At 39.0% G+C, this 24,970-nt stretch overlaps 1 protein-coding gene across 4 annotated transcripts in view; it reads right to left on the minus strand.

The window, feature by feature from the left end:
* ephb2b (eph receptor B2b) overlaps positions 1-24,229 on the minus strand; it is a 238,679-nt gene extending 214,450 nt beyond the window's left edge. For all 4 annotated transcript variants that reach the window (XM_074669379.1, XM_074669361.1, XM_074669370.1 and 1 more), the window contains exon 1: positions 24,080-24,229. In XM_074669379.1, coding sequence (XP_074525480.1) covers positions 24,080-24,131 — 52 coding nt within the window. In that variant the 5' untranslated portion in view covers positions 24,132-24,229. The remainder of the gene's footprint in view (positions 1-24,079) is intronic.
* Between the last annotated feature and the right edge of the window lie 741 nt (positions 24,230-24,970).

Genomic DNA, 24,970 nt, shown 5'->3' on the forward strand with positions numbered 1-24,970 from the left:
GAATGGGGTTTGGACTCTGGAGGGAGAGATGTGGTTAAGACAAGGCCAAGGCTGACAGAGGCTGGGAAAACAGCAAAAAAAATCATATACATGAGTTATTCTTGCATGTATTTAGCACTTTTTAGTGAAAACACATGAGAAAATGTTCCAGCGTGGGAGATCTAATCACTTTGCAATGTAGTTTTTCTTCTTTGTGGAGTTTCATGACAAGAAAACATAAAAAAACTCTCAGATTAAAGAAAGTATAAACAGAACTTGACTGGAGGCTAATTCAATTAATTCTTCAGAAGGAAAACACACATTTCCAGCTGAAATGGGTGGTTAAATTTGCCGTTCTTGCGTGGAAACAAAGTTCGATTAGTGTAACAAAAGGATGAGAAAAACACAACATAAATAGCCTCCAAATAATCAAGCACAGCATCGTGACTCGAGCTGTGTTTACATCCTGACTCGGTGAATAGGAGCTGTTGTATCAGGTTTAATCTGGTGATGAAGAGCTTTTCCACGTGCTCCGTCTGCTGGAGTGATGGCTTCAGACAGCCCATTAACCGCTTCAATTAGACCTGCTGGTTCTCACCTCCTCCTCCTCCCTATCCCTGTGAAACGGACTTCCTCTGTGCAGCTGTACACGGTGTCTAACACATGATCAAGTGAGAAAAAAAAAAAACTCGAACACCATTCACCATTCAGCACACACATCTGGTCCTGCCTGCCTGACGCCTTGACAAAGGGAAAAAAAAGAACCAGCACATATGTTTCTTTATGGCTGCAGGCACAATCATGTCTCTCCTGACAGGCCGGCAGAAAGCTCTAAATCATTTGGCTCCAGTGAAGTCCTAATTCAGAGACAGAGTGACAGGTAATGTGTTTGTACCAAGTGTTGCGTTTCTATTCAGGCTTTCAGGTTTTTAATGTTCCCATTAGCCCGGGGATGACAGGTGGCGGATCGTCCCAGACAGGAGAGCAGGTGATGCTGTTTATGGAGCAGGTCTGGAGCCGCACAAAGGAGGTAAAGATGGAGACAAATATGTTTGGAGACGTGAGAGACGTTAATGACAATGAGTAAGAGTTCAGCACACTTGTTTTGTCGGCTAAAGGATTAAAGAGCTGTGAAATATTTGACCCCATTCCCCTCGTGGTTAAACGAACATTTTTTAAAGAAGAAGAACTGGAGAAGTGAAACATTCAGTTTTTGTTCCGTCATGATACTGAAGGCACTTTGGATGAAAGTATCCGCAGAACAGTATGTTTCATATTTACTCCAATAAGCAAAAGGCGTCCTTTTTAATAAAAAAATGGCCCAAACAGACTTCAATTTCACGAACAGACAATAGTGAGTGACAGGATAGAGATCTCTCTACAGATAGAATAAAAGCAAATCCAGATGACAGAGGAACATCTGTTAAGCTATCCTCAAAGTCTGGGAGCTCCAAACAGCGTACAACAAACTCAGCAACAAAAGCAGTGTTTCTTTTACTCAACTTCTTTATAGAAACAACTTTATGACAGCGTGACGAAGACAAAACTTGTCCTTTTTATTTATTTAACTTGTATTAACCAGGAGAATAACTTCTTGAGATTGAAAAGGCATTAAAGACTCTTTTCAAAGAATGTACTGGCCAGCACAGTTCATTTCAACTTTTCTATGAAAGAGCAGCAAAATGCCTCAACACAGTAAAAATTTAAAACCTACAAAGTATTCAAACCCAAGGGAATAAAATTGAGAATTTATCCACAATTAAAAGTAATTTATGAATTACTTTAAGTTTTTGGGATGGGTGTGGTTTTGCAGAGGAGTTTTGACATCCCACAGTCCTGCCACCAACCATCTAGAGATAAAACGCTCAAAAGCCACTCATTTCATACAAAATCACACAAACATTTAAACTCTCACAAGGCTGAAGATAAGAATGACATCAAAATTTCACATGATTTGCTTGACATGAGATCAGAGTTGCAGGTAAATAATGTCAACCTGTTTGCAGCGTGGCTACCGCTAGCAGACCTAGCACCACCAGCCTTCAGCCGCACTAGTTACATCCCACTCTAGTTTAGGGATGCACCAATATGATCTTGTTACCAGGTATAGATCTGACACAGACCCATTATGTTAGATCAGACATCAGTGACAAAGGGCCAGTCCAATGACAGATCTATTCAGCTCAGTTCTGTGCTCTTCAGTGTTTACATAACACAATGTGTGGGCATTATGCTATCAACACCTGTAGGTCTGTGCATTTCTGCTCAGCAGAGCTAAAATGAAGGCAGAGAATTGTGAGGTGTTGCTCATTTCAGACAGTGTCGTCATTTTCAAGACATGTGACCAATGAAATGAGCTGTGATTTGTTGAAGGGAATAGAAATTTTGTGTTCATTTTTTTACTTTTTACAACGTGCTTTTGGACATCTAGGATGGATGAGACCTGCATGGCTCATTGGGTCTTAAAGGGATATGCCCATAAATGTTGCATCCGATCTACTGTAATACTCAATACATTTACACATTGATGATACCATGAAGATAAAACTACACCCACATTAAATACATAACTGTTACATCAAGGTTTGAAAAGTTAGAAAAGCCTGAAACTTGATTCTCAGTCCCATTCTCATATTAAGGAACACAAAATGTAAAATTAACACTTGTATCAGATTGTATCAGCATTGGTATCAGGACTTAAAAAATTAGATCACTGCATCCCTACACTAACTAATCAGTAATATGCCTACCTGTAAACACACCAAACTCCACTTTCTGGATCAAAATACTGACAGTTAGCACTCAAGATACCATCCGCGGCAGATGTCGTCTGTGCTTGTTTACATCCAGGTAGTAGAGTTCTGTAGCTTAATGGCAGTAGTCATAGCTTCGGTTTAATGCAATATATTACAAGCATTGCAAGTACATTATACACATCATTGACGTGACTAAACATGGGCATCCTAAGAATGGAAGCTCTTCAAAGCAACACTAAAAGAGCGGCTGAAAAATGCAGCCACTGATTTTAAAACTTAAACTACAAAAATTCAAAATAACGGGATTAGCACAACAAGCTACTGGATGGGTAAGACAATCTCCTACAAAATAAATTTGAGGTAACTTGATACTAATTCTTCGCACTCAGTGTAAACCAAAGAAATCCAATCCTAAATACTGAAGTACTTCCTGTTGAACAGCTATGGAGCACATCATGGCAATCAAACATAAAAAGCATTACAACAATAAAAACCAATGGAAAGGCATTGCCATGCTAACAAAGTAACTGTTCATACATTATTCTTGAAGCATAAAGGTTATTGTTTTCCCATGCCAGTCCAACTAATTTAGTCACTTAACTAAAACAATATCTGACAGTTTAATTTGTCTATAACACACTTCTCGTTTCCACCTGAGACTTTTCTTGGTCAAAAAACTTTTACATCAGACAGTCAGTGTTAATGAGTACAAAACTATCCTGATAGCTCACTTGTTTTTGTTGTATGGTCATTTAAAGTCTGTAACACCTCGTCTCATCCAGCTGTACTGTGTTTGGAGTGCAGTGAGATGTGAAAAACCGCCATTTTCAGAGGTTGTAGAGGCTCTTCAAAGCCTTTTGAAACGTGTTTACTGAGCTCAGGTTGCACCTGGCTCATTGAAAATCCCATTTAATTTCATCACTTCAGTAAATACTACTTTAGCATCTATGTTGCATAAATCATTGACATTTGCAATTTCACAAATGTGCCACGACATGCATCGTCACCTCATCTGCAGTTTGAGCGTCCAGAAAGTTCTGAAAATCAGCTTATAAAGCCTAAAAAAAAGCAATAACTGTAAAATGTTTTTTCTCCGACGGCTTACAGTTTTAATCTCTAACAGTCCAAACAAATCCAACCTGGGTTGTCGTACACAAGCCCCAATGACACTCTGTAACGTTTTGAGCATACAGCTTACAGGAATTACATTTAACAGCAATTTCAACCTTCAACCTTATTCCAGTGAGAAGCTGCTTATGAAGCTGACAGTTTTCATAATCTTTACTCAACCGAGGGAGAAGTTAAGGCTCCTTATAACACCTGCCTCCGGCTGTAACACAAACAGGAATCTGACATGTGGATTTTTTCAAGGAAATCAAACCACAAAGAGAGAAAAATGGAGCTACAAAAAGCAAAAGAGAGATCAGTCGTCCTCTTCAGTGAAGGCACATTTGACTTTGAAGGTGTAAGAAGAGTGATAAGACATTCAGGGTTAAAAGAACGACTCCAAAATATGAGCTGAAAGGCCATCTTTGCCCTGACCTTGTGTTCACACCTCCTCGCGACTAATCCAGCTTCAGCCCTCTGGTTTTCCATGTTAATGCCAGAAATCCAAAAAAAGCCTGACAGCTCTGCACTGCAGGTGCTGCAGATTGAAGTAGTGTCGACATACGGCTTCGTACATTCATGTGTAGTTGAATCACAGAGAGAGAAAAGGAGTGCAGCAAATAGGCATGTTAGTGTCTGTAAAAAAGAGCTTAGAGCCTGAAATCTGTCTGTAAAACTGAAACCGCTGAGCATTATTATGGGTCTCAATTTCTGTTTGGTGAGAAAGGATGTATAACTGTAGGCGCTAAGATCAAAGGAGATTGATTTTTGCATAAAATGCTGTTTTTCTGCCGCTTAAAGTGGGAAGAAAAGGAGTAGCACAATGAAATGACCCAGAGCTGCTTCTTTTTGCTCAGTGAGGCAAAAAGGAGCTCTGTCAAACAACAATGGCTTCCCCTTTTTGTTGAATCCAAAGTGCCCAGGGGACATGTGGAGCAAGCATTTATCTTTCATGTTCTCCTGATAGCTGGCAGCTGAAACAGGGTGAGCCACCGAGTAAGGGGCATGTGTGTCTGCTAGCATGTGTTGGTCATGTGGTCCGGTCTGTTTATGAGCATGTGTGCTGGTGTGAGAGGCTTTGTGTGTGAGAACCGAGGTCCAGCTCTACCTATTCCACCAGCAGAGTCCCCCCCTCTCCGGATACACACCCCGCCTCCCTGCCAGAGCGCCACACAGACGAGGACAGACGGCTAATCCCCGACATGCTTTTTCAATCACTCCAGCAGGCAGGCCTCCTGACAGCAGCCCCATCAGCCGGTACGGGCGCTACATGCACGCAGTGTGCCTGCCCAACCACTACAAAGTGTCAAACCAGCTCTAAAGGAAAGCAGATTGGAAGTTTCTCAGAGGAGGTGTAATCACGCTGGGGCGGCACAGCAGGGAGCTCAGCATGCGGGTAACTGTACCCGGGTTTGGGGTTCCCTCCCAGCTGGGGCCACCCATGCCACAAATGTGTTTGTTCCCCTGTGTTACCATAAGAAGCGCTGAAGAACAGCAACCAGGGATTGACATGTGTTTGGTGTATACTTTGTACCACTGTTGTGTTTTTGCTCATGTAATAGTTTGCAGTTTTCATCATCGTGCTGTGTAGACCCACGATGGAGTAAAACAGAACAAGATTTTTAGTCCCGTAAACAGGAAAGTGAAAATGAGGCACATCTTTTTTATCCCCACAAATTACAGAAAGCTGTTGAAATCAGTGGCAGATTATTGAGCATTTCATCTTATCATTCCAGTCAGTGCTAGACAGCATTACATATGCCACTGGAGCTTTGTTAAACTAATAAAATGTGCTGCTTACCTGTCTGATGATTAAAAATTGGATGTTCTTTTTTTTTCAATTGGAATAATGGGAGTTTATAAGGTAAAACTTTTAACTTTGATTTGAGGAAATCCATTTTTTCATTACTGCTTTATCTGGTATTTTATGTTATAAATGTAATAAATAAATACAGGAAAAATTGCAAAATAAATTAGGGATAGTCATTGCTAGCTATAATCAAATATACATACATGGACTATTTGATCATTGGACAATTTATGGAATGGGTGTTGGTTTTCAATTAAAAAGGGGGTTATAATGTCTATGGTCAGCCTTGATCTGGAGCACATCAGGACCCAGGACTTAAGAAGCCTCCTCTACTGCTGCCATGATACCAAGTCGTCTTTATGAGCAGTGTTCTTCTGGTTCTTCAACTTCATGTAAAACACCATGAAATATGGCCATGAAATTCAGATCATCTGACCAGAAAAATCTGGACAAAAGGCGAAAATAAGTGTCAGGATGTTAATATTGGGAAACCAATCTGTGATGTCACAAATTGAGCAAATGTCATGCCCCTTTTGCGTAACTTTCATGTGACTTCTCTAACAAAGACAAACAGAGCAACCATCAGTCTCCTTTGGATAGCCCAACAGTTATCATCTTTGCCCATAATTAATGTTTGCAAAAACTGTCCAACAGCATGAAAAAATAATAAACAATAAGTTTTGGTTCTAGGTAAAGCTGTCTGATGAAGTCCCAGTACCATAAAAAGTTGCTTGTTGAATTTTCTTGCAAGTTGAACAATTTTCTGACACTTGTGCAGACTGTCGCAACAGTGGAGGAGGCTTCTGGAATCCTGGGTTTTGAGGTGTTTACTAAACAAACTTCTTTTTAAAAGTAAACTAAAACATCCATTTTGGAAATTTTGAACTCATAATTCTGCCTTTTTCAGAACAAATAGATGAACAATGTTTTGGATACCAAACCTTCATCAGGCAGCTGTTGATTTTTTAAAAACATTGGTGTTGTTACCCCACTCCAGCCCAACTGTCTCATGAAACAGATGTGTACAGCTGCTTTCTATCTATCTATCCACAATTAGTTTCAACATTTGACATTAAGCTATAATTTGCGTTTTGAAAATCCCAAATCAACCATATATCTGTGTCACAATCGCTCATTCAAAAGCAACTGTTTAATGGTTTATTGAACTGCATCTGTAGGTGGAAGTAATCGATAAATCAATACGTTTGCTCTTGGATATCTTGAATTAGTCACGGATCTGGCAAAATTGGCAAAGAATTGCTGGTTTCAGCCTTTAAATGATACAGTTGGGCTTTTTTTGCTCCTATTTCTGACAACAAATGAAAAGTCTTTTAGATTTTGGATTGAGAAAAATGGTGACTTGAGGTTACAAGAAATTTAGGTGGGAATTTTTCTTTCTTGTAAAGAATGAATATAAAGCTGGTTGTCAGATAAAAGCTAGCAAGGCTGCATCAAACAAAGACATTTCTTTCTGTGTTTTGTTTGATACTTCATTCCTTTTACTGTTGCATAAAGACTAAAACAACTCAGTCCAAATAAAGCCAAACTTCTCCATCTGTAACTTTTTTATTCTGCTGTCTCTGCCGCTCGATACCTCCAGACTAACAGGTTTAAAACATGATGGATTGCTTGTGCGTGTCGTATTTGCTCCAAACACTAGACACTCTGCTGTGCCTTTATTGACGTGCATGCCTGCTTGTATTATCTGCAGATGAAAAACCTATTTGGACTGCATGAATAATAATATTCAGCATGTTTAACCCTATCATATAACATTCATTTCATTTAATGGTCTCAGCTGGACCTCTGCATTGATTTCACAGGCACAGCAGGTCTCCTGAGATCCTCTATGGATTTTCCAGCTGCCCTCCCAAATGATCCTTTGTGATTTCTCCCCCCAAAAGGCCCTGTCAGGGGAAGGCATGGAAAACAGTCATCATTTCACCAGCTCCTCATATACCTGGCTCCTGTTTGGTACGCCGCCTTACCTCATGGCTGTATTGTGATTCCAGACATTGTTTTATGGACCACTGAGGACATTTTTCTTTCTGGGTGCGTGTTTAGGGATAGCGTTTCCTTCTGGAGATCTTAAAGAGGTTTCAAATTAGAATAAAATAACAATGAATTGTTAGCAGGAACAAGAGGGGGACAAGATTTTATAGCATTATGAAGAGCTCTTACAAGTGTGAGTGTGGCAGATGTTGCTGATTGCTCCCCACACTCAATCCACTTTCAGACAAGTGATTATGTAAATTCAGGTAAGCTTTCTCTGCCCAAACAGCGCGTTTATCACCGGCTTTGCTGCATATAAAAGCACTACAAAGAGTGTCAATTGAGAGGGCAGCATAAACACAATCATGAGGGGGTAATCTTTGCTGAGTCGAGGGTATTGATTGTGGAGCGGTAAAGCTGAGGTGGAGTGATTGTGACAGAGAGATGAGGTCAGAGAAGAAATAACAATGCAAAGACTGAGGCGGCTTTTCATCAATTTAAATTACACTTCTGTTTGAAATAACATAAAAACAATGTAATATTCACCATCATCTAAAAATCTATCGCACATTTAACATAGAAAAAGACGCATTCCTCTTATTGTTTCATCTCCCTGAACTAACTCTAGTTTGCACACGACAAACAGATTGCTTTTATATAACTGCTGCAGAAAGAAGAGCAAGACCTGGTGAAGTGTCACTTTATTAAAAGCTGCTGTGAGAAACTCTTATTTGAGTTTGTGCTGTTTCTGGCGCCTCCTGTGGACTAAATAGTACATTGCAGATTTATATCTTGTGTACGCGGAAGTAGCATAGACTTTAAAATACATAAATACATGTATGATACCGAGTTTTGTCAGAAACAACGTTGGAAATCCTTTGTTCAACCGATCTCTCAAATTTGGAAGAAGTAAAGAGGCGCGCTTTGCCTCTGATTGGGCAAACTCATGATCTTGATATCTTCTGGACAGTACTAAACTCCCATACAGTATGTGGCGATAAAGAAATGAGCTCTCAGACTGAAATTTTTCTTTCATTTAAATCTGCTTCAACAAATACAACTGTGCTATTTTGGCGCCCCCTGTGGACAGAACAGTACATGTCATCCTATTGCTTACTTAAATTTAGATGCATGTAAGTTACAGTATGAATTTAACACCACGTGTATCAACCATCACATATTTTTAAGGTGCGGAAAAAAAAGGCTGTTTATTTCTTTTTCTGTTACCTACCCTGCTGCATCAGTTTCAGGCATCCCGTATAATTAAATAGAAGAAGTTAATCTTTATTCAAATAGTACTGTTTGCTTTGTTTGGTCATAAAACAGCTCAATTATTAATTTGATTTAGTTTTATAACAAGTCAAAATAATTCACAGAGGAGCTTTAAGGTGCGCTTTAACTCAATGCTACAGGGCTGGGCTACTATTAATTCAAATTTAGTGTTTGACAAATTTGAGAAAACTTGGCTGTTGTAACTCTACTCTATATTTAATGGATTTTTGCAAGTTTATGCAAATGTTAAATTTTTTTCTAACATTATTTTTTCTAACATTTTCATATTTTTTTCCACTTTATTCTTCTTGTCTAGTGTCATAAAAAAGTATTTCCATCTTTGATTTCGGACTGAATTTATGGACAGTAAACTAACGATTATTTCAGTAATCGATTACTCTGAGGATTATATTTTTGATAAATCGATGAATCAGAGAAAAAAAAAGGATAAGAATGTGTAATAGTAAAATTCGCAAAACCACACATGCGTTGTTACTTTAGATGATGTCAATTGTTTTCTTAAAGATATACACAAATAAACAATATATATGAACATAGTTTAAGCTGACCAGATGCTACATTTATATAGTATTACAAATGACATAAATAATGGGTTTTTTTTTATAATTCATTCAATTGTTTTTTATATTTTCATATTTTTTCCCACTTTATTCCTATTGTTTAGTGTCACAAAAAAATATTTCCTTTGATTCCGGGTTGAATTTATGGACAGTTTTTTGAGGCACATTTGTCAGTATGTTAACTTGGCAAGTGTGAGTTTTCAGCCCTTATTCAGCAGCTCTTCTTAACACTATACTCCAAGTGCTACAGTCAGCAGCAGTAGATTTGTTGTCAAGGTGAGAATTCTTCTGTAGGTCATGCTACAAACATCTGTTTTAATACGAACACCATGCTGTGCTTCATCTGGAGAAACCAAACAAAATCTATTTCTCTGACAAATAAACCATGCATCACTGTTTAACAGAGGCATTAAATTAACTTCTTACTAAAGAAAAGAGCTGTCTTAGATAAATATTACACCACTGACAGCTCGAGGAGAACTTGGCTTTTATTTTGACATCTTATGCCAGATGATTGGGAAAACATTGCACTTGCCAAAGAAACTGGAGCGAACTCAGAAGTCGTTTAAAGTAAAATGTTAGAATAACAGAGGAAACGATAAAGCCTCAAGATCTTTAAATTTAACCTTTTATCTATTCTTTAAGTGGCCTTCTCAGCTGTGTTTACCAGCTAACATGCCTCTTTCTCATTTCACTGAGCAGGTAAGAGTGTAATCATAAAGGGTCAAGTGTTGTGTAAAGAAACTGTTAGACACACATGGCTAGAATCCCATTAACACACACCACTCTCTCCGACAAAGAAGATAATTGTAGCGTCTTCCTGCTGGATCTCGCTCCTATAGCTGAATTGAAAATTGCCCCCTTGCTGTTGACAATTAGCCGTTATGGCGTAGCCGTCCTCTGTAATTGGACTACAGGGCGATTTCAGCTCTGAGGGTTGCGTTTACTTTACCACTGTGATGACCCATGCCTTTGAGACGCCTCACCTCCTTCATCGCTGTGTTCCTCTGCAGCTTTATTGAATAAATAATGGTCAGAATGCTTATTTTCTGCTTTCAACCCTGTCCCTGGTAAAGCCATACACTTATTTTAATGAGAGGTATCAAGTTCCTCGGCTTCCAGTTGTGTGGGTTACAAGGTTATGCATCAGACTGAATTTCTAAATTAATCTTCGAGAAAACAGGATGAGCCCCAGCTCTCTAAAAAAGCAGACAAGTCACAGCCAAAGGCCAAATCAGTTAATTGCCTTGTGTTAATTCCCTATTCTCTGAGCTAATGCAATTACTCGCGGGAAAAAAAAGACAACTATCACACTTTGGGACACAAAAAGTCATTCTCTCCCTCTGCTTTTTAAATGTCACGCCCTGTTTTAATCTACTGAATCTATTCATTAAGCATCCTAAATGGGAGATTAAAATATGAACCCTTTAGCCTCAGATGGATCAGTATCTTTGTGACGCCTGATATGAAAGGTTCAGTTTCACGGGATGAAGAGTGATGCATTCCCCAGTTAGAAAATATGAGAGGAAGTGGGGAAATTAAAAGATAATGATGATAGTGATGAGGTACTGCAAAGGATTACACCCAGTAAATTAATAACCACACACACCCCACAATAACATCCTTTCCCCCCTTTTTTGTGCATGATCAGAGACTCCAGAGCAGGGTGTTTAAACTTTATTCCAAGAGAGCTATATTACTAGATTTATTTTAATGATTTCTTATCACTCAGTGTGTTCAAACACCTTTGTGCTAAAAGAAATCAAACCTTGGCAGTCCGGTTGTTTCTTGATATCAGATGATAAGTGGTCTGCAGTGTGTGCGCACTGCATAAAAATCAGCAAACTTTGCTGCTTCTCAAGGAAAATGTTCTCCATTCAAGACTTTTTTTTATGTCAGGATCAGGATCTGGATTTAATCAGGATCAGGTTTTTTAATATTCAGACTAATTCAACCTGCAAACAACATTTTTAGACCCCAAAATTTCTAATCTTGCACCATTTTTTTCCTTTTCTGCACCATTTGTGTCATGAATTTCCCTTCGGGGTTTAATAAAGTATTTTATCTATCTATCTATCTATCTATCTATCTATCTATCTATCTATCTATCTATCTATCTATCTATCTATCTATCTATCCATTTCTCTCATTGTTACATTTTCACATCATGATAAAGCCATTCATGTAAAGACATCATCTCTAGGGCTGCAACTAACAATTATTTTAGTAATCGACTACTCTGACGATTATATTTATGATTAATCGATCAATCGGGGAAAAAAAGGATGAGAATGCACAATTTTAGTTGATAACTGTTGTTTGCTTAAAGATATATACAAAGAAATAACTTATATGGATATAGTTTAAGCTGACCAGATGCTACATTTATAAAGTATAACAAACAACATGAATGTATTGTCACTTAAAGAATCAACAGTATTGGAAAAATAGAAAATATATTGTCATGTCATCAGATTAAGAACTTAGTGGGCCAAAAAGGCAAATAAATAAAAATGTGTCCTCAAACTTTTCACCTGCAGGTCAAGCAGTTCACCCCCTCTGATCTGCCACTATCTGTAGCAGCTAACGCTAATGCTAACATAAGTTTAATGAACTCCTTGCAGTTTTCAAATGGGGTAACAATATAATAAAAAGACAAAATGAGACCTTAAAGACATACCATGCATTTCACAACATATAAAAGGAGTGTATGTGGGATTTTGTAGCTCTTCACCTCGCTGTTGAGCTTCCTGGCTCGTCATTGATGAGCCAAATATGTTTGCGTTTTAAGTGCTGGATCACTGCAGTCATACTGCCGTGCCATGTGTGGTCATTTTTTGTCAATTAACACGTTGTGTGCTTTTACTCAGCGTCAAATACTCCCAAACTCTGGAGTTTTTTGGACAAATGGCTTCTCCGGCTCTGCCATTAGTCGTGTGTGTACATGTTTCCCTCAACTGCGGGCTTAGCTTCTCCTCCACCATGCTGATCTGTTTACATGTGACGCATACGGCCCCACAGCCCAGGTAATCGACACTCCAGTTAAGTAGGTGGCGGTAATGCACCTTCAGCTAGTTGCCAACAGCTAAATAATCTAACAAAAAGGAAGAAGAGAAATAAACTGAAGAGAAACTAAACCAGTAATGACATATGCATATGGAATAACAGTGTCAACACTTTTACTAATCATTTTTTATCGATTTTATTGATTTGTCGTTGCATCCCCAGTCATGAATGCATAGAGCTTTAGCTTCATATATCATCTGCTATGGTTAATTAAACAATATGGCTTTAAGCTTCAGTTATTCCAACAACAAGAATATGGTGCACTTATAAAAACTGAGGAATCACGTCTTAGTAAAAACACTGTTTGCACAGGTGAAATGTTTCATGCTGCAGGTTAAAAATCGACATATGGCTTCTGGTTAACTCACGTACTGAAGCATTATAAGATAATCCGCGAATAGAGAAGCCTGATGTGTCTCTGTTATGGCTGCTGGACATGCCCAGTGCGACAACACAACAGAGATCATCAGTCATAGAGGAGCAGAGCCGGCCTGCCCTGTGCACTAATCTGATAAAACATGTCTGCTCAGCGGCAGCACCTCAGCCGGGGACTCTCCCTGTCCGAGTGAGACCGACAGATAGACATGTTAGGGTCTGACAGCAGGGAGACATGCTTTTGTCTGATGTGGCTGCATGTTGGTTGAGCTCAGATACAGAGACCCTCAGCCAGATCTGGAGCCAGAAGCAGAGGGGGAGGAGAGGAGAGTCAAAGATGATGATGATGCACACAGTGCTGAGCACATAACTACCGGCTAAATCACAAAAAACAGTCGGTGCTGGTGCAGACTGAAGAGCCACTGAGGAAGGGGGGGAGAGGAGGGGGCCTGCTGCTGATATGGGCCGTGGTGGACAGACGGTTAGAAGAATAGAAGAAGGGGGGACAAAAAAAAAAAAGGCAGATGTCACGTGGATGCAGACTGGCTGATAGATGTGATGTGCGGCGCGGCGTGCAGGCAGAGCTTCAGGTAGAAAAGGCTTCCCTTTGTGATGCAGATGACAACGCAATCAGCCGGCTTTGTCTCGGCCGATGGGCTCTGCTCCCGGGGACATTGAGAGCCAGACACTAATCCGGCGGGTTTGTGTTGTGCGGGCGCACTCATAAAGGCAGTGTCACAGTACCTGGGGTGTGTGTGGACGGGGGTCTCTGAAACGAGGTCTGACCTCTCTCAGGGTCCCTCCTCCCCTCTCTCTGCCTCGGTTGATTAATATAAGCGCCATATTGTCAGTGCGGATGACTCAACGTGCAGATGAAGGATGTGGCAAGAATATTGGTCACGCTCATCAGCTGATGCTGGCTTTTCCAGCAAGCTTCAAACTTCTTTAAGACACTCATAAGGAGTCTGACTTCAAGACTTTTCTTTTGGTGATTGCATGTAAACCGTGTTCCTGATTGTCTTGGGCATGCGAAACATCTTGATGTGCATACAAAATCTGCATGTAAAACTCCCTCTGGTCAGGAGGTGTAAGGCTTGGTTGGCATCACACTGTTGCTTTAATAAAAGCAGCAAAATAACAAAAGCTACTGAAAACACACTATATTCATCTTCAGCATTGGTAGCTGATAGGAAAAAGGTCTATGTAGGACAGAAAAAATGGCTGCGAGGCAGAATAACATCTCCTTTGTGGGTGTAAACACCAGACCTGATTAAATCACATCATGTAAACACTTGAACCAATACCCTCAGTCAGAATGATTGATGAAGAAATACTGTCAAAGTGAACATGTCTGGTGTCAGAATTCATCATCCTGGTACAATGAAAGTATAATGAAAAGCCATCTTCTTTGCAAAGACACATTCTCTTTGTGTCATAGATCACAGCTTTGCTTTATGGTGGCCGTGTTTTACATTTTGATCAGGGTAACGTAGGTTGCAAATTTGCACAATGCACAAATTTAATCATACTTTACTTGGATTTGACATCATGAAAGCATCACTCAGGGTGAGAAGGGCTAAAGAAGGAGGGCTGTTGGCTCGTGCCTCATGTTAAAGAAATGTAGTAGTCCTTGTTGCAGCAGAGGTCGTAGGTTTGACTCCTGACCTCAACCCTTTGCTGCACATCTTCCCTGGCAGTTTACTCCCCCATAAATCATGTTTGTTAAGCTGTCCTGTCTTACAAAGATGAAAAAATACAAAACAACTCACTTTAAGAAAAATGCTAGCAGAAGCTAATCATGTCAAAAATTAGACTTTTGGATTATTTTCTTTGCTTCAAAAAAAAAGAAAAAAACTGACAAGAAACAGCCTCACTGTGTGTTGATGTAGAGTCAGGTGGACAACTGCTACACCTGCTTTAACTCTTTCACTGCCTAAACTGATCAAAAGCTGAATTATCTGCTATTGCTAATGCTAGACTGATAGCTTTCAAACCAAGAGGATACTTCTTACTTTAGTCATTTTGAAGAAGTCAGGTTTAAATGTTATGTTCAAAGCAAACTGTATACTGAATTCCATCTGTTGTACATGTAAAATCAAATGGTACCATGTTTGGGTACCTAAATGCATCCTTGTGACTAGTGATAGGTATGTTTCACATTTGAAGCGATACGGCACCAATGCCCGGTACCTGGAAATTGGAACCAGTACTCAATGGTAACAGTTTTTGGTACTTTCTGGTGTTCATGTGGCAAAAAATGTCTTTTTTTTTAATAAAAGAACATAAAAAATTTTCCATTTAACATATCTATTCATCAATATATAACCTTGTAATGCTGTGTTCATGCCCAGCATGGAAAATCGCCTACTCTTCCTCTCACAGTCACAAGGATGCATTTAGGTACCTAAACATGGTACCTTTTGATTTTACATGAATCGGAACCCGGAACTTTTGACAGGATTCGGTCAGTACCTATGAAAGTACCTAATTCGGTACCCATCCCTACTTGTGATAGTGAGGGAGTGGAATAGTAGGCAATTTTATATGCTGGATATGAACACAGCATTGCAAATTTATATAGTAGAGAAATCAAGGTGTTAAATTGAAAAAAAAAAATATTTAACTATTAAATACATTAATATTTATTACCACGTAAACACACACAAAAGTACTAAAAATTGGTACTGCTGAGTACCCATACCCACTGCCAGGTACCGAGCATTGATATTGTATCATTTTAAATGTGAAAGGTACCCATCCCTAACTATAATATCCATTTGTTTTTAATGTTCAATGTATTTGCCTCTAAATATTTGTTTTCCCCATGCACATGTCTATATCAAACCCTTACTGGATAGATAAAGGACACATATTGTAAGAAGAAGGAATAAAACACTCTGACGCCATGTGATGGGTGAGATGTTCTGTCAAACCCTGCACAGAGGCTTCAGACTATAAATGAGGCCTGGGTCCTTTCTGATTGTGAGTTCTCACACGTTTCCTGTTATGAATAATGTCTGGAAATACATTTCTGTGTCCCCCCACTGATTTCTATTCCCAGCAGCTTTGGATGAATCCGGCTCCTCCTGATAAATATGACTTACCCAGAGACTGCACGTTACCAATTAACATGAGCTAATTAAGATAGCAGGATACCAGAACATCCTTGATCTAGATTCCTGTGTGAAATATCAGAGAGGTTATGTGGAGGTAACGCTGGTTGCTTTCATCGGGGTCTATTTATCCCCACGACACTCTGCGAGTCAGCAGGAAAACAGCAAATGCAAACTTTATTCCACAGGGGTGAAAAAAGCCCAATGGTCAGAAACTCGATTAGGATGCAGAATTAATTCCCAACATCTGCCGGCACACGTGATTGGAGTACAACACTAACATAATGATTGCTTTCTGTAATCATCTGAAAAAGAAAATGTCTATTAGGACTTTGATTAAATCCCGTCTTTATGTTGAGTTAAACAGGAGTTAAATATTATTCACTGGAACACTGTTATAAAAGGTTTAGTCATACTCTTTCACTTTCGGGACCACACTGTTTCTCCAACGCCAGACTGAAACGATTACAGGCCTACAATCAAACGGCACACCTATCCTCAAAGCACTGCAAGAAAACACATCTCAAGACCTCTAATTCACCTGATCCCTGCTTAATAATACACTTCAACATCTTTCAACACAGAATCCCCAGAGTTATATCAGAAATATGGTGGGAGGACAAGGGAAGAATAAAAAATCGATGTGTTTCTCCCAGACGGGGGTTGGACCGTGCATGACAGAGCTTTAAAACAAAAGGTCTGCAAAATGCTCATAGTTTTGGTTGCTAAATCTGCAAAGCATCTGGAAAACGATCAAGATTTTTAAAAGAAAAGGCTTGCACAAAGAAGAAAAGCATCAAAAAAGTCTGTGTTTACATTTGAACAAGACTGCCAATTAAATGGAAAAGTAAATTCTCCCTCCTCGATACTTAAAATCTTCAAAAGCTAGCGGATAAATGCAGCCAGCGTTTAACCCAGAGAGGCTTTCGTCTGATACGAGCAACCCTCATATTAAGAGAAAGTGGGAGGATTCAGATCTTAATCTGTGAGCGTTTAAGATTTCATGAGATTACAGATGAAGATATCCAGTCTGACTCCTTTCTCATTCTTCTACACCCAAAACAATATCTGAGCCTGTAAATTACAACCTTCATGTGTCCTAACTCTTTAACTATCTAAATAATATCCACAGTACAAGAAACAAAGCTTTGTGTTGAGGTAATTTCACAGGTGACTGCACTTGCACCCAGTTTTTGTTTCAATAACTGATTTAATTTGAAAATGTTCAGCGATGCAAAGATGGGACCCTTTATCTTACAAACAAATGTTAATGGATATATTAATACTTTGAATACTTTTCAGAAATAGATTTTTAAATGCCAGATTACTCGCTGCGAGAGAATAAAATGAGGCAATAAAAGCAGTCAGTGAGTCTGCAGCTCGCTCTGTTTTCTCTGACATTAACCCACTGTTTTCAGATTCATTTTGGCGCCGACAGCATAACGCTGCTATCAGACGACTGAGAACACCTGTTGACTCTGAAAATATTTTCATTTTCTGATAGCATCAAACTGCAGATATATCTGACCGGCTCGTCTCTGCAGGACAGATCACACAGCAGCAATGGGACAGAAGGTTAAACACCTGTTGTTTTTTTTTACAAGCTATTACCACGGACGAGGGCTGAAAGTTATTTAATGTGCAGAAAATTAGAGGTCTTTTAATATTTGAGATACTGATCAAGTGAAATGATCGTGTTTTATCTGCTTTGTGTGGAAGTCTGATTCAGTGAAACTATTCCAATTATAACGTTCGTGCACTCAAGCGTACATATTAAAATCTAGTTTCTTACAAAACAAGTAAGAGAAAAGGGATGAAACAGTTTAAAAATACTCCCCCGAAACTGTTTCAACAAGAGCTGACCTTCTCTAATAATAAGGGTATTGTCAAATTACCAGTGAGAGATTTTATGTGCAGATCAACCAATTTTGAGTCATCCAGCCATATAATTGTTGTGATTTTACAAAAAAAAAAAAAAGATTGGCCTTTAAAACCGCAGCCCAGCAAATGGCAAATAACACCTATCTGTTAGCGCTGACATTTCTAAATCAGATGATATAAGCACTGAGGTTCATGTTAAAATAAATAAATAAATAAATAAATAAATAAAAGACTTTCATAGGACTCACCAATCCACCTCCAGTTAGAAAAGCCTGAAGTTAACACATGTATATATAATTCTCTGTCCCATCCTCATGTTAAGGAAATAGAGACTGTAAAAATAACACTGGTGTCCGATGAGATCAGGATGAATACCAGGCAAAACCAAAGCCCAGGTATCGGGACATAATTAGTTGTACTGGTCCATCCCTAAATTTTCCCTGGATTAACTATGTATTTATTTATCTATTGCTGATTAAAATATTTCAAGACTGGCTGTTTGGGTAATGGTAAAATGTTTGAATATTTATGAGTTTGGCTACGAGTTTGCCAAAAGAAAAAAAAAGTGTGGTATATAATCTTTTTTATCAAGTGAAATGCTCTAGTTGTCAAGTAAACAACAGCACTGTTTTATATATATATATATATATATATATATATATATATATATATATATATATATATATATATATATATATATATATATATATATATATATATGAAAATATAGATTTTTTTTTTTTTGCACCACAGACCAGTTTAATGTCAGACAATATTTTCACAGATAGGCTCTTCTTTTGTCTCCTCACTGGCCCTTTTACCCTGCATAAAGAAACTTTTCAAAGATGTTTGTTTTTCTTCCACTTTGCTAACTTGAGGATATGGCATCAAGAATAAGTCATAGAATAGGTATGACAGAGAGAATCCAGTCATTTTTCAAATACAACAGCATTCAGAATCGGATAATAAATCAAATCAAAAACATGTTAGTTAAGTATTTTTTATGTGCAGCCTGGTACCAGTTGACCCACTGAGCGGTACCATTCCACAGCCGGGGGTTGGGGACTGCTGATATACAGCAACTAGAAAAGTACTCAGAGAGCGCATACCTCCGCCAAGCATATTGTGATTGTCACACAACACTTTAGTCCTACTTTAATGTTATACTCCCTTTCAGTGGACTGTCTACTTCAATTTGGTGTTAGTTGCAGGTTTGTACGATCATTTGTTATCTGACAGTGTTGAAAATGATGATGACCCAGTACATATTTCATATTCTGGATCTTAGTAGCCAGAATATTGCCAGGATCTGGATCACACTTTAACATCTGTCAGAAATCACGGTGACCCTGTCTTGTATTGTTTTGCAAAGCAGTCCAGCCATTTATCATGGAGTTAGATACACATATAGCAAAAACGACCCTATCTCACAATGATAAATAATCCTCTAAAAAGATCCTGGATCCAGACAGTGATCTGATTCACCTCCAAAATTTAATCACTTCTTCATTATCCCATTTTGAACATTTCCTGACAATTTCATGAAGATCTGTTGGTTAGTTCTCCCAAAAACATAGCCTCCTTGGCGAGAGGTAACGAGGGACTATAACTTTGTTTTACTTTGAAGATAATAACATTAGGAATGGGTCATGATTTTTAAGTTTAAATATCTATTAAAAAACTCAAAGTCAAATTTTTTTTTATGAATAATCTCTCATTTAAAAAAATCAATTTTCCGTTTTTAAGCATTCCCTGGTTTTAATATTGTATTTCCACCAGATAGTTGCTGTAGTGCCAAAAGCTGTTTGCTAACTGCATTACAAAACAGGAGTAACAGAATGGTGACTGTGGTACAAGTAAAAGACGAAGAGAAAACACCAGTGACCATCGCTGGAAATATGGATATAGTTCTGCGAGATCAAGAAGCAGAGACAACGGCGGCAAAATGACGTCTTTTTTGGTAGTTGACCAATCACTGAATACTACCTATATATTACCATCTATCGTGGCTAGCAACTGCAAATGCCAATCTGTATCTAAGAACAGTACATCACTCAAGTCCCAATTTAGAGGAAACCAGTAGAATACAGCAGATCGTAGCATAACCACTTAACCAGTGGAAACATTAAACTTTAAAAGCTAATTTTTGAGATTCAAGGGAACCACGCAACTTATTTTATTTCTGCATAAAGATGAGATTATAATCCTTGTACCAGGATCTATCCTCAAGTGGGTTAACCTCAGTCAGGTCTCATATTCCAGCAGCTCAATGACAGTAACCTCATGTAATTCAAAGTTTTCTTAAGCAGAGCGGTGATATTTCTGCCCTAATCTGTCCCTAAAGGTAGCCATAGATATCTCTGAAATGTGACACCCCCCTTCAAGTGAAACAACTGGTACCAGCACTAATTGAAATTTTGCATGCAAAGTGACAATGCCCGGGCCCTCGGCAGCATGGATTAAGGCTTGAATAGAGACAGATTCTTTGTGAAAGCCTACTGTGGCGGTTGGCGTGCAGGCCCGCTCCCTGCATCTGCTCATTGGGTGGACTGAGAAAACACTGGATTGTATACGGTCGCTCGTTTTACCTTTATCTAATCCCATTTCAGAGCCCACCTCCGTCTGTCTTTTGTTGCTCCTCCACAAAACATAATGCTTCCATGTTACACTCAAAATGTCCATTCCTTACAAAACAATTCCGGTCAAAAATAGTGAGTGGATTTACATATGAAAGCTACTTTAACTAACTTGGCAGGTTTTTCACAACATTAACAATGTGTCCTGAATGTCAGACTTCCTCATACTGTGTGAGTACTGAAAGGGTTATGCAAAATACACCGATTTGCTAAATTAAATCAGAATTTAGTGTAGAAAAAATGGGAAATTAAAAACATACCCATGGCCAGTGTTTGCCAACTTTGAACTAAAGGGGCTCCAGTGCTGAAGGAATGCAGCGCATACTGAAATGCAATCAAATCTGTTAGACATTTTTTAAAGACTCCATGCTGTGATCTCATTCTACCCCACTTCACCATCCTCTGCTGTGGTTTCAGACCCATTATGCTTCCTAAAAGAGGAAAAAAACGTTGCATCAAAGTGATTTATCGTCCCGCTAACCCCAACAAAAACTTGTACACAAGTCTGGAGGAGGTTGTTATTAAGTCAGAGCGATGCCGAGAAACGTTTGCCGTGTTTGCAGAGCACAAACTGTAACACCACAACAGAAGAGTGGGAGGGAGGGAGGGGGAAATCAGAAAAGCCAAATGATCCGTCTAGTAAATTTCATCTCCCTCGAACAATACAGGCTACTTCAATTTTATGGCCGGGGATGAATTGGAAAATTTCCACTCAACAGAATTAGATGAGCGAGTTCTTTGGCTGTCAACTATGCGCTGATGACAATGAATGGGTGGACTAATGAAGGGATAAATCCACAATGTGTTTTCATAGACATGTTTGACATAGCTAAGCTAATTTCCTTGGCAGTACTACCTCCATTAATTTCCGAATAAGGGTCTGTCTGTCCCTGTTAACTAAACCAATAAGACGGGGCATCAACGGCGGCTTACATTTACGCTAATCAACAATTTAGACTTGTTTCACATTCCACACAGTAAATACTGCCTTTGAAAAATGGTTGAATGGCACTGATTAATGTTCGCTGATCATGTGGTATTTCAAAAAACAACATTAGCATTTCAAGCTCCTATTAGCGTGTTGGCAAAATGGATGTGTGTGACAACACTTGGATTTTCTTAACTTTGGACCAAGTTTTAATCCTCTAATCCTCTCAAGTGTGCTCCCCGCTTGATTCATTGATTATCTGTAGCTTTTCATATGTTTCTACAACAGGGGTAAAGTATATATAGGCCACTAGTTTTTATTTTTCTCCTGAAATAATCCAGCGACTATCGCCTAATGCAATGCGATGGCACAGAATAATTAAATACACATTTCAGCGGTCCTGTTCGTGAGTATAAAGAAAACACAGCTACGCTAGGACGTCACTCTCTATTAAACTAAAACAACAATGGAGGAAATGTGGTGTCCCAGCACTAAACGTGTCAAAACGATCCACTGGAGGCTTCTTTTCTGATGCATGCTGGGATATTTTTTTTACCATCGGATTAGAGCTGCAGTGACCTCTTTTTCAACCCTTTATTTCTCATACGTAAGCCATACTCGCAACTTCATTGGATGTTCCACTAGGGTGATTCACAGGGAGAAATGGAGGGGGTTGGCGACAGGACTAGCATCATGGAGAGGAAATCCGAAAGGCCCTAAAGGTGTAGTACACTGTTTTTAATGCATACTGTACACGAAGCGAAACCCAAAGTGCAACCTCACCTTCCTAATCGAGGAGGACGTGAACTTCAAAACACTCTCTATGAGGAATGGTGCCCTGCATGCTTAAAGCTCTCACTCTTAAATCGAGCAGTGCAAGTGGACAAATGCGAACAAAGGCCACGTAGGTATTTCAGAAAGAGAGAAGCGAACTGTAGAGGTGGTGTGGGTATGTCGCTAGTGTTTTGTTGAAACAGCATGGATAAAATAAAATATAATCAACGGTTATAGCAGAAATCAAGCCGCAGCAAGTCAAAAGTACACAATTCTGATATGAAATTATGCATATACACACAGGATGACTTCACAACGCGATCAAATATTTTTTATAGTGTCTTTTTTTCAACTATGATTTATAAATATTTATTTTCAGTTTATTTACTAAAAAACAGCATGTGTGACGATATTATTTATACGATTAACAAGTGTTACATGCTTGGAAAATTATTCACGGCACATCAAAAAATTACAGAATACATTTTAATAAATATTTGAAATTAATTATAGAATTAATGGTTGATGAAATGTACACTCAACGTGATTTTTTAGCAAAACGGTTGCAATACGAATCGCTAGAGTTAACCTGGAATAATGTGTAAAGATGTTCAAACCTCAAATTAATTTTAAAAAATGTCAACACAAGATGTAAGACGGCTGTGTAATGTAGTGTACGCCTTCGGTATTGCTTTTTGGATGACTTTGAACCAGAACACACTGCAAACGTCCGAATACATACACATGGTGTTTGTGAGAGTGTGTGTCAGCCCTGCTTTCCAGAGCTGGGACGCTTGTCCTTAAATGTGTGCAAATTTTACAGCAGACAAGCACCCTAAGCTTTTTCCACTTTTTCAGTTTGTTGGTGTTTTATCCTGTGGTTGCATTTGCTTGAGTTTCTACATACTTCCTCTGCTCCACCTGTAATTATGAGGTTTAGTTAAACTGACCAGAGGAAGAGGACATGTTTGTTTTCTGACAACATCCTCAAAATAGGCTGAATAAGTGTACGACTGGGATTATACTTTCCGTTGGGTCAATGTGGCGAATTTCAACTGTCCTGTCAACATGGTGAAAAAGTCCAAACTGCAGTGGATTATAAATTTGAGTATAGGGTGGGGACACTTAAACTAAAAGAAATTTCTGGATTAATTTACAAATATTAAAGAGGATGAGTAGGTGTGTTAAATCACTGCAGCTAAAGGTAAAACAGTTACTTTGGCTCTCTACATGAATCAGTAATAGGAGAGATTATTTCCACCACTCAACCTGTGCTTTGTGCTGTGTGCCACGCTGCCGGCTGACGTCCCTGTTTAACCAAACGTACGTACAATCAGCAGAATATGCTTCTGTGTGTTAAACTAATTTAAAAAATCAAATGTTTTTGCAGAATGATTCATAATTTTGAGAGGGATTCATTTCTTTAACGCTTACACCATCAACTGAGCTGGTACCGGTGACACACCTCCACGGACACGCATGATTATGACCTGCCACACCGGGGTTTTACGCTCCCAATCTCGCGTAACGGTGAGCGTGTTATCAAAACGCGCTGTTTTATTCCGTAAGTGACGTGGATGACGCTAAGAAGCAGCCGTGTACCTGCGGAAGATGCTGAAGGTGCGTGTGTTTTTTTTTAATTTTTTAGTCCCGTTGTCTAACCGTGTGTGCTGTTCAGGGATTTTACACACAACCAATCTCCTTTTGAGGAGTAAAAACAGAAAATAAAAGAGGTGAGAACACTGACGCGCTTTGTCTTAAACTCCAAATGATGCGGCTTCGAGCAAAGAGATGGAAACATTCGCTTACCTTCAACAGCTATTACGGCCGGTATGGTCCATAATATCCATAGAATATCCATTATTGGTCACTTATAACGCCCAGACATTCAAATAAAATACGTCCCGAAAGCCATTGACAGCATATACAGAGTGGGGACAGGCGGTCCTTCACCTCCAATAGAGCGATCCCAGATAGCAGAGAAAACCAACTCAAATCTGAACCAAGTTTGGGCGAAACCAAAAGACGCACAGACAGAGGGGAGCCCTGCGTGAAAGAGAAACACAGCTCTCGTTTTAGGAAAATATTTACCAAAGCAGATGAATTATAATGAAAATAATACATCCTTAATAATAATAATTTTGGATAAATTAGTTGGATAATATTTTATTTATCAACGTACCCGCTTCTTTCGAGGACCTGTCACCCCCTCCAGAGACACTTCAACTCACCCGGCTGTCAATCATCCACAGGAGGACAGTCCACACTGCCTTACCTTGCGATAATTAAGTGTTTTGGGACTCTTTGCAGCATTTATAAAAGATGGGGCGACTAATTCTCACTCTCACACCCCTGGAAATGGAAATACTGGTGTTTCTTTTCTTGGAGAGACGTTAACACGTGGGCTAACACTGCTGTGGGCCTCAAAGGGAGTTTTGGCGCTGTAACAGGTGACGAGCACGGAGGACAATTAAAGTGAGTCAGACATTTTTTTAATACCACGTTTTACCTCTCGTAATTTAGATTTCTAACGGTTGCCTTCTTCAAGTGTCAAGCAGGTTCTCTAGAAAAGCTTATGGCTTTACTTATTAAGATAAAATAAGTGTAAAAAGTGCAAACTTTAAGATTACCACCATAGAAAAAAAGTAAACAAATACTTTTCAAACACGTTTTTTCTGATAATGTTTACATCTGATGATG

Source organism: Halichoeres trimaculatus, unplaced genomic scaffold, assembly GCF_033239565.1.
Source record: "Halichoeres trimaculatus isolate MK-OKI-2021-1 unplaced genomic scaffold, fHalTri1.1 fHalTri1_scaffold_1, whole genome shotgun sequence".
NCBI classification, from domain to species: domain Eukaryota; kingdom Metazoa; phylum Chordata; class Actinopteri; order Labriformes; family Labridae; genus Halichoeres; species Halichoeres trimaculatus.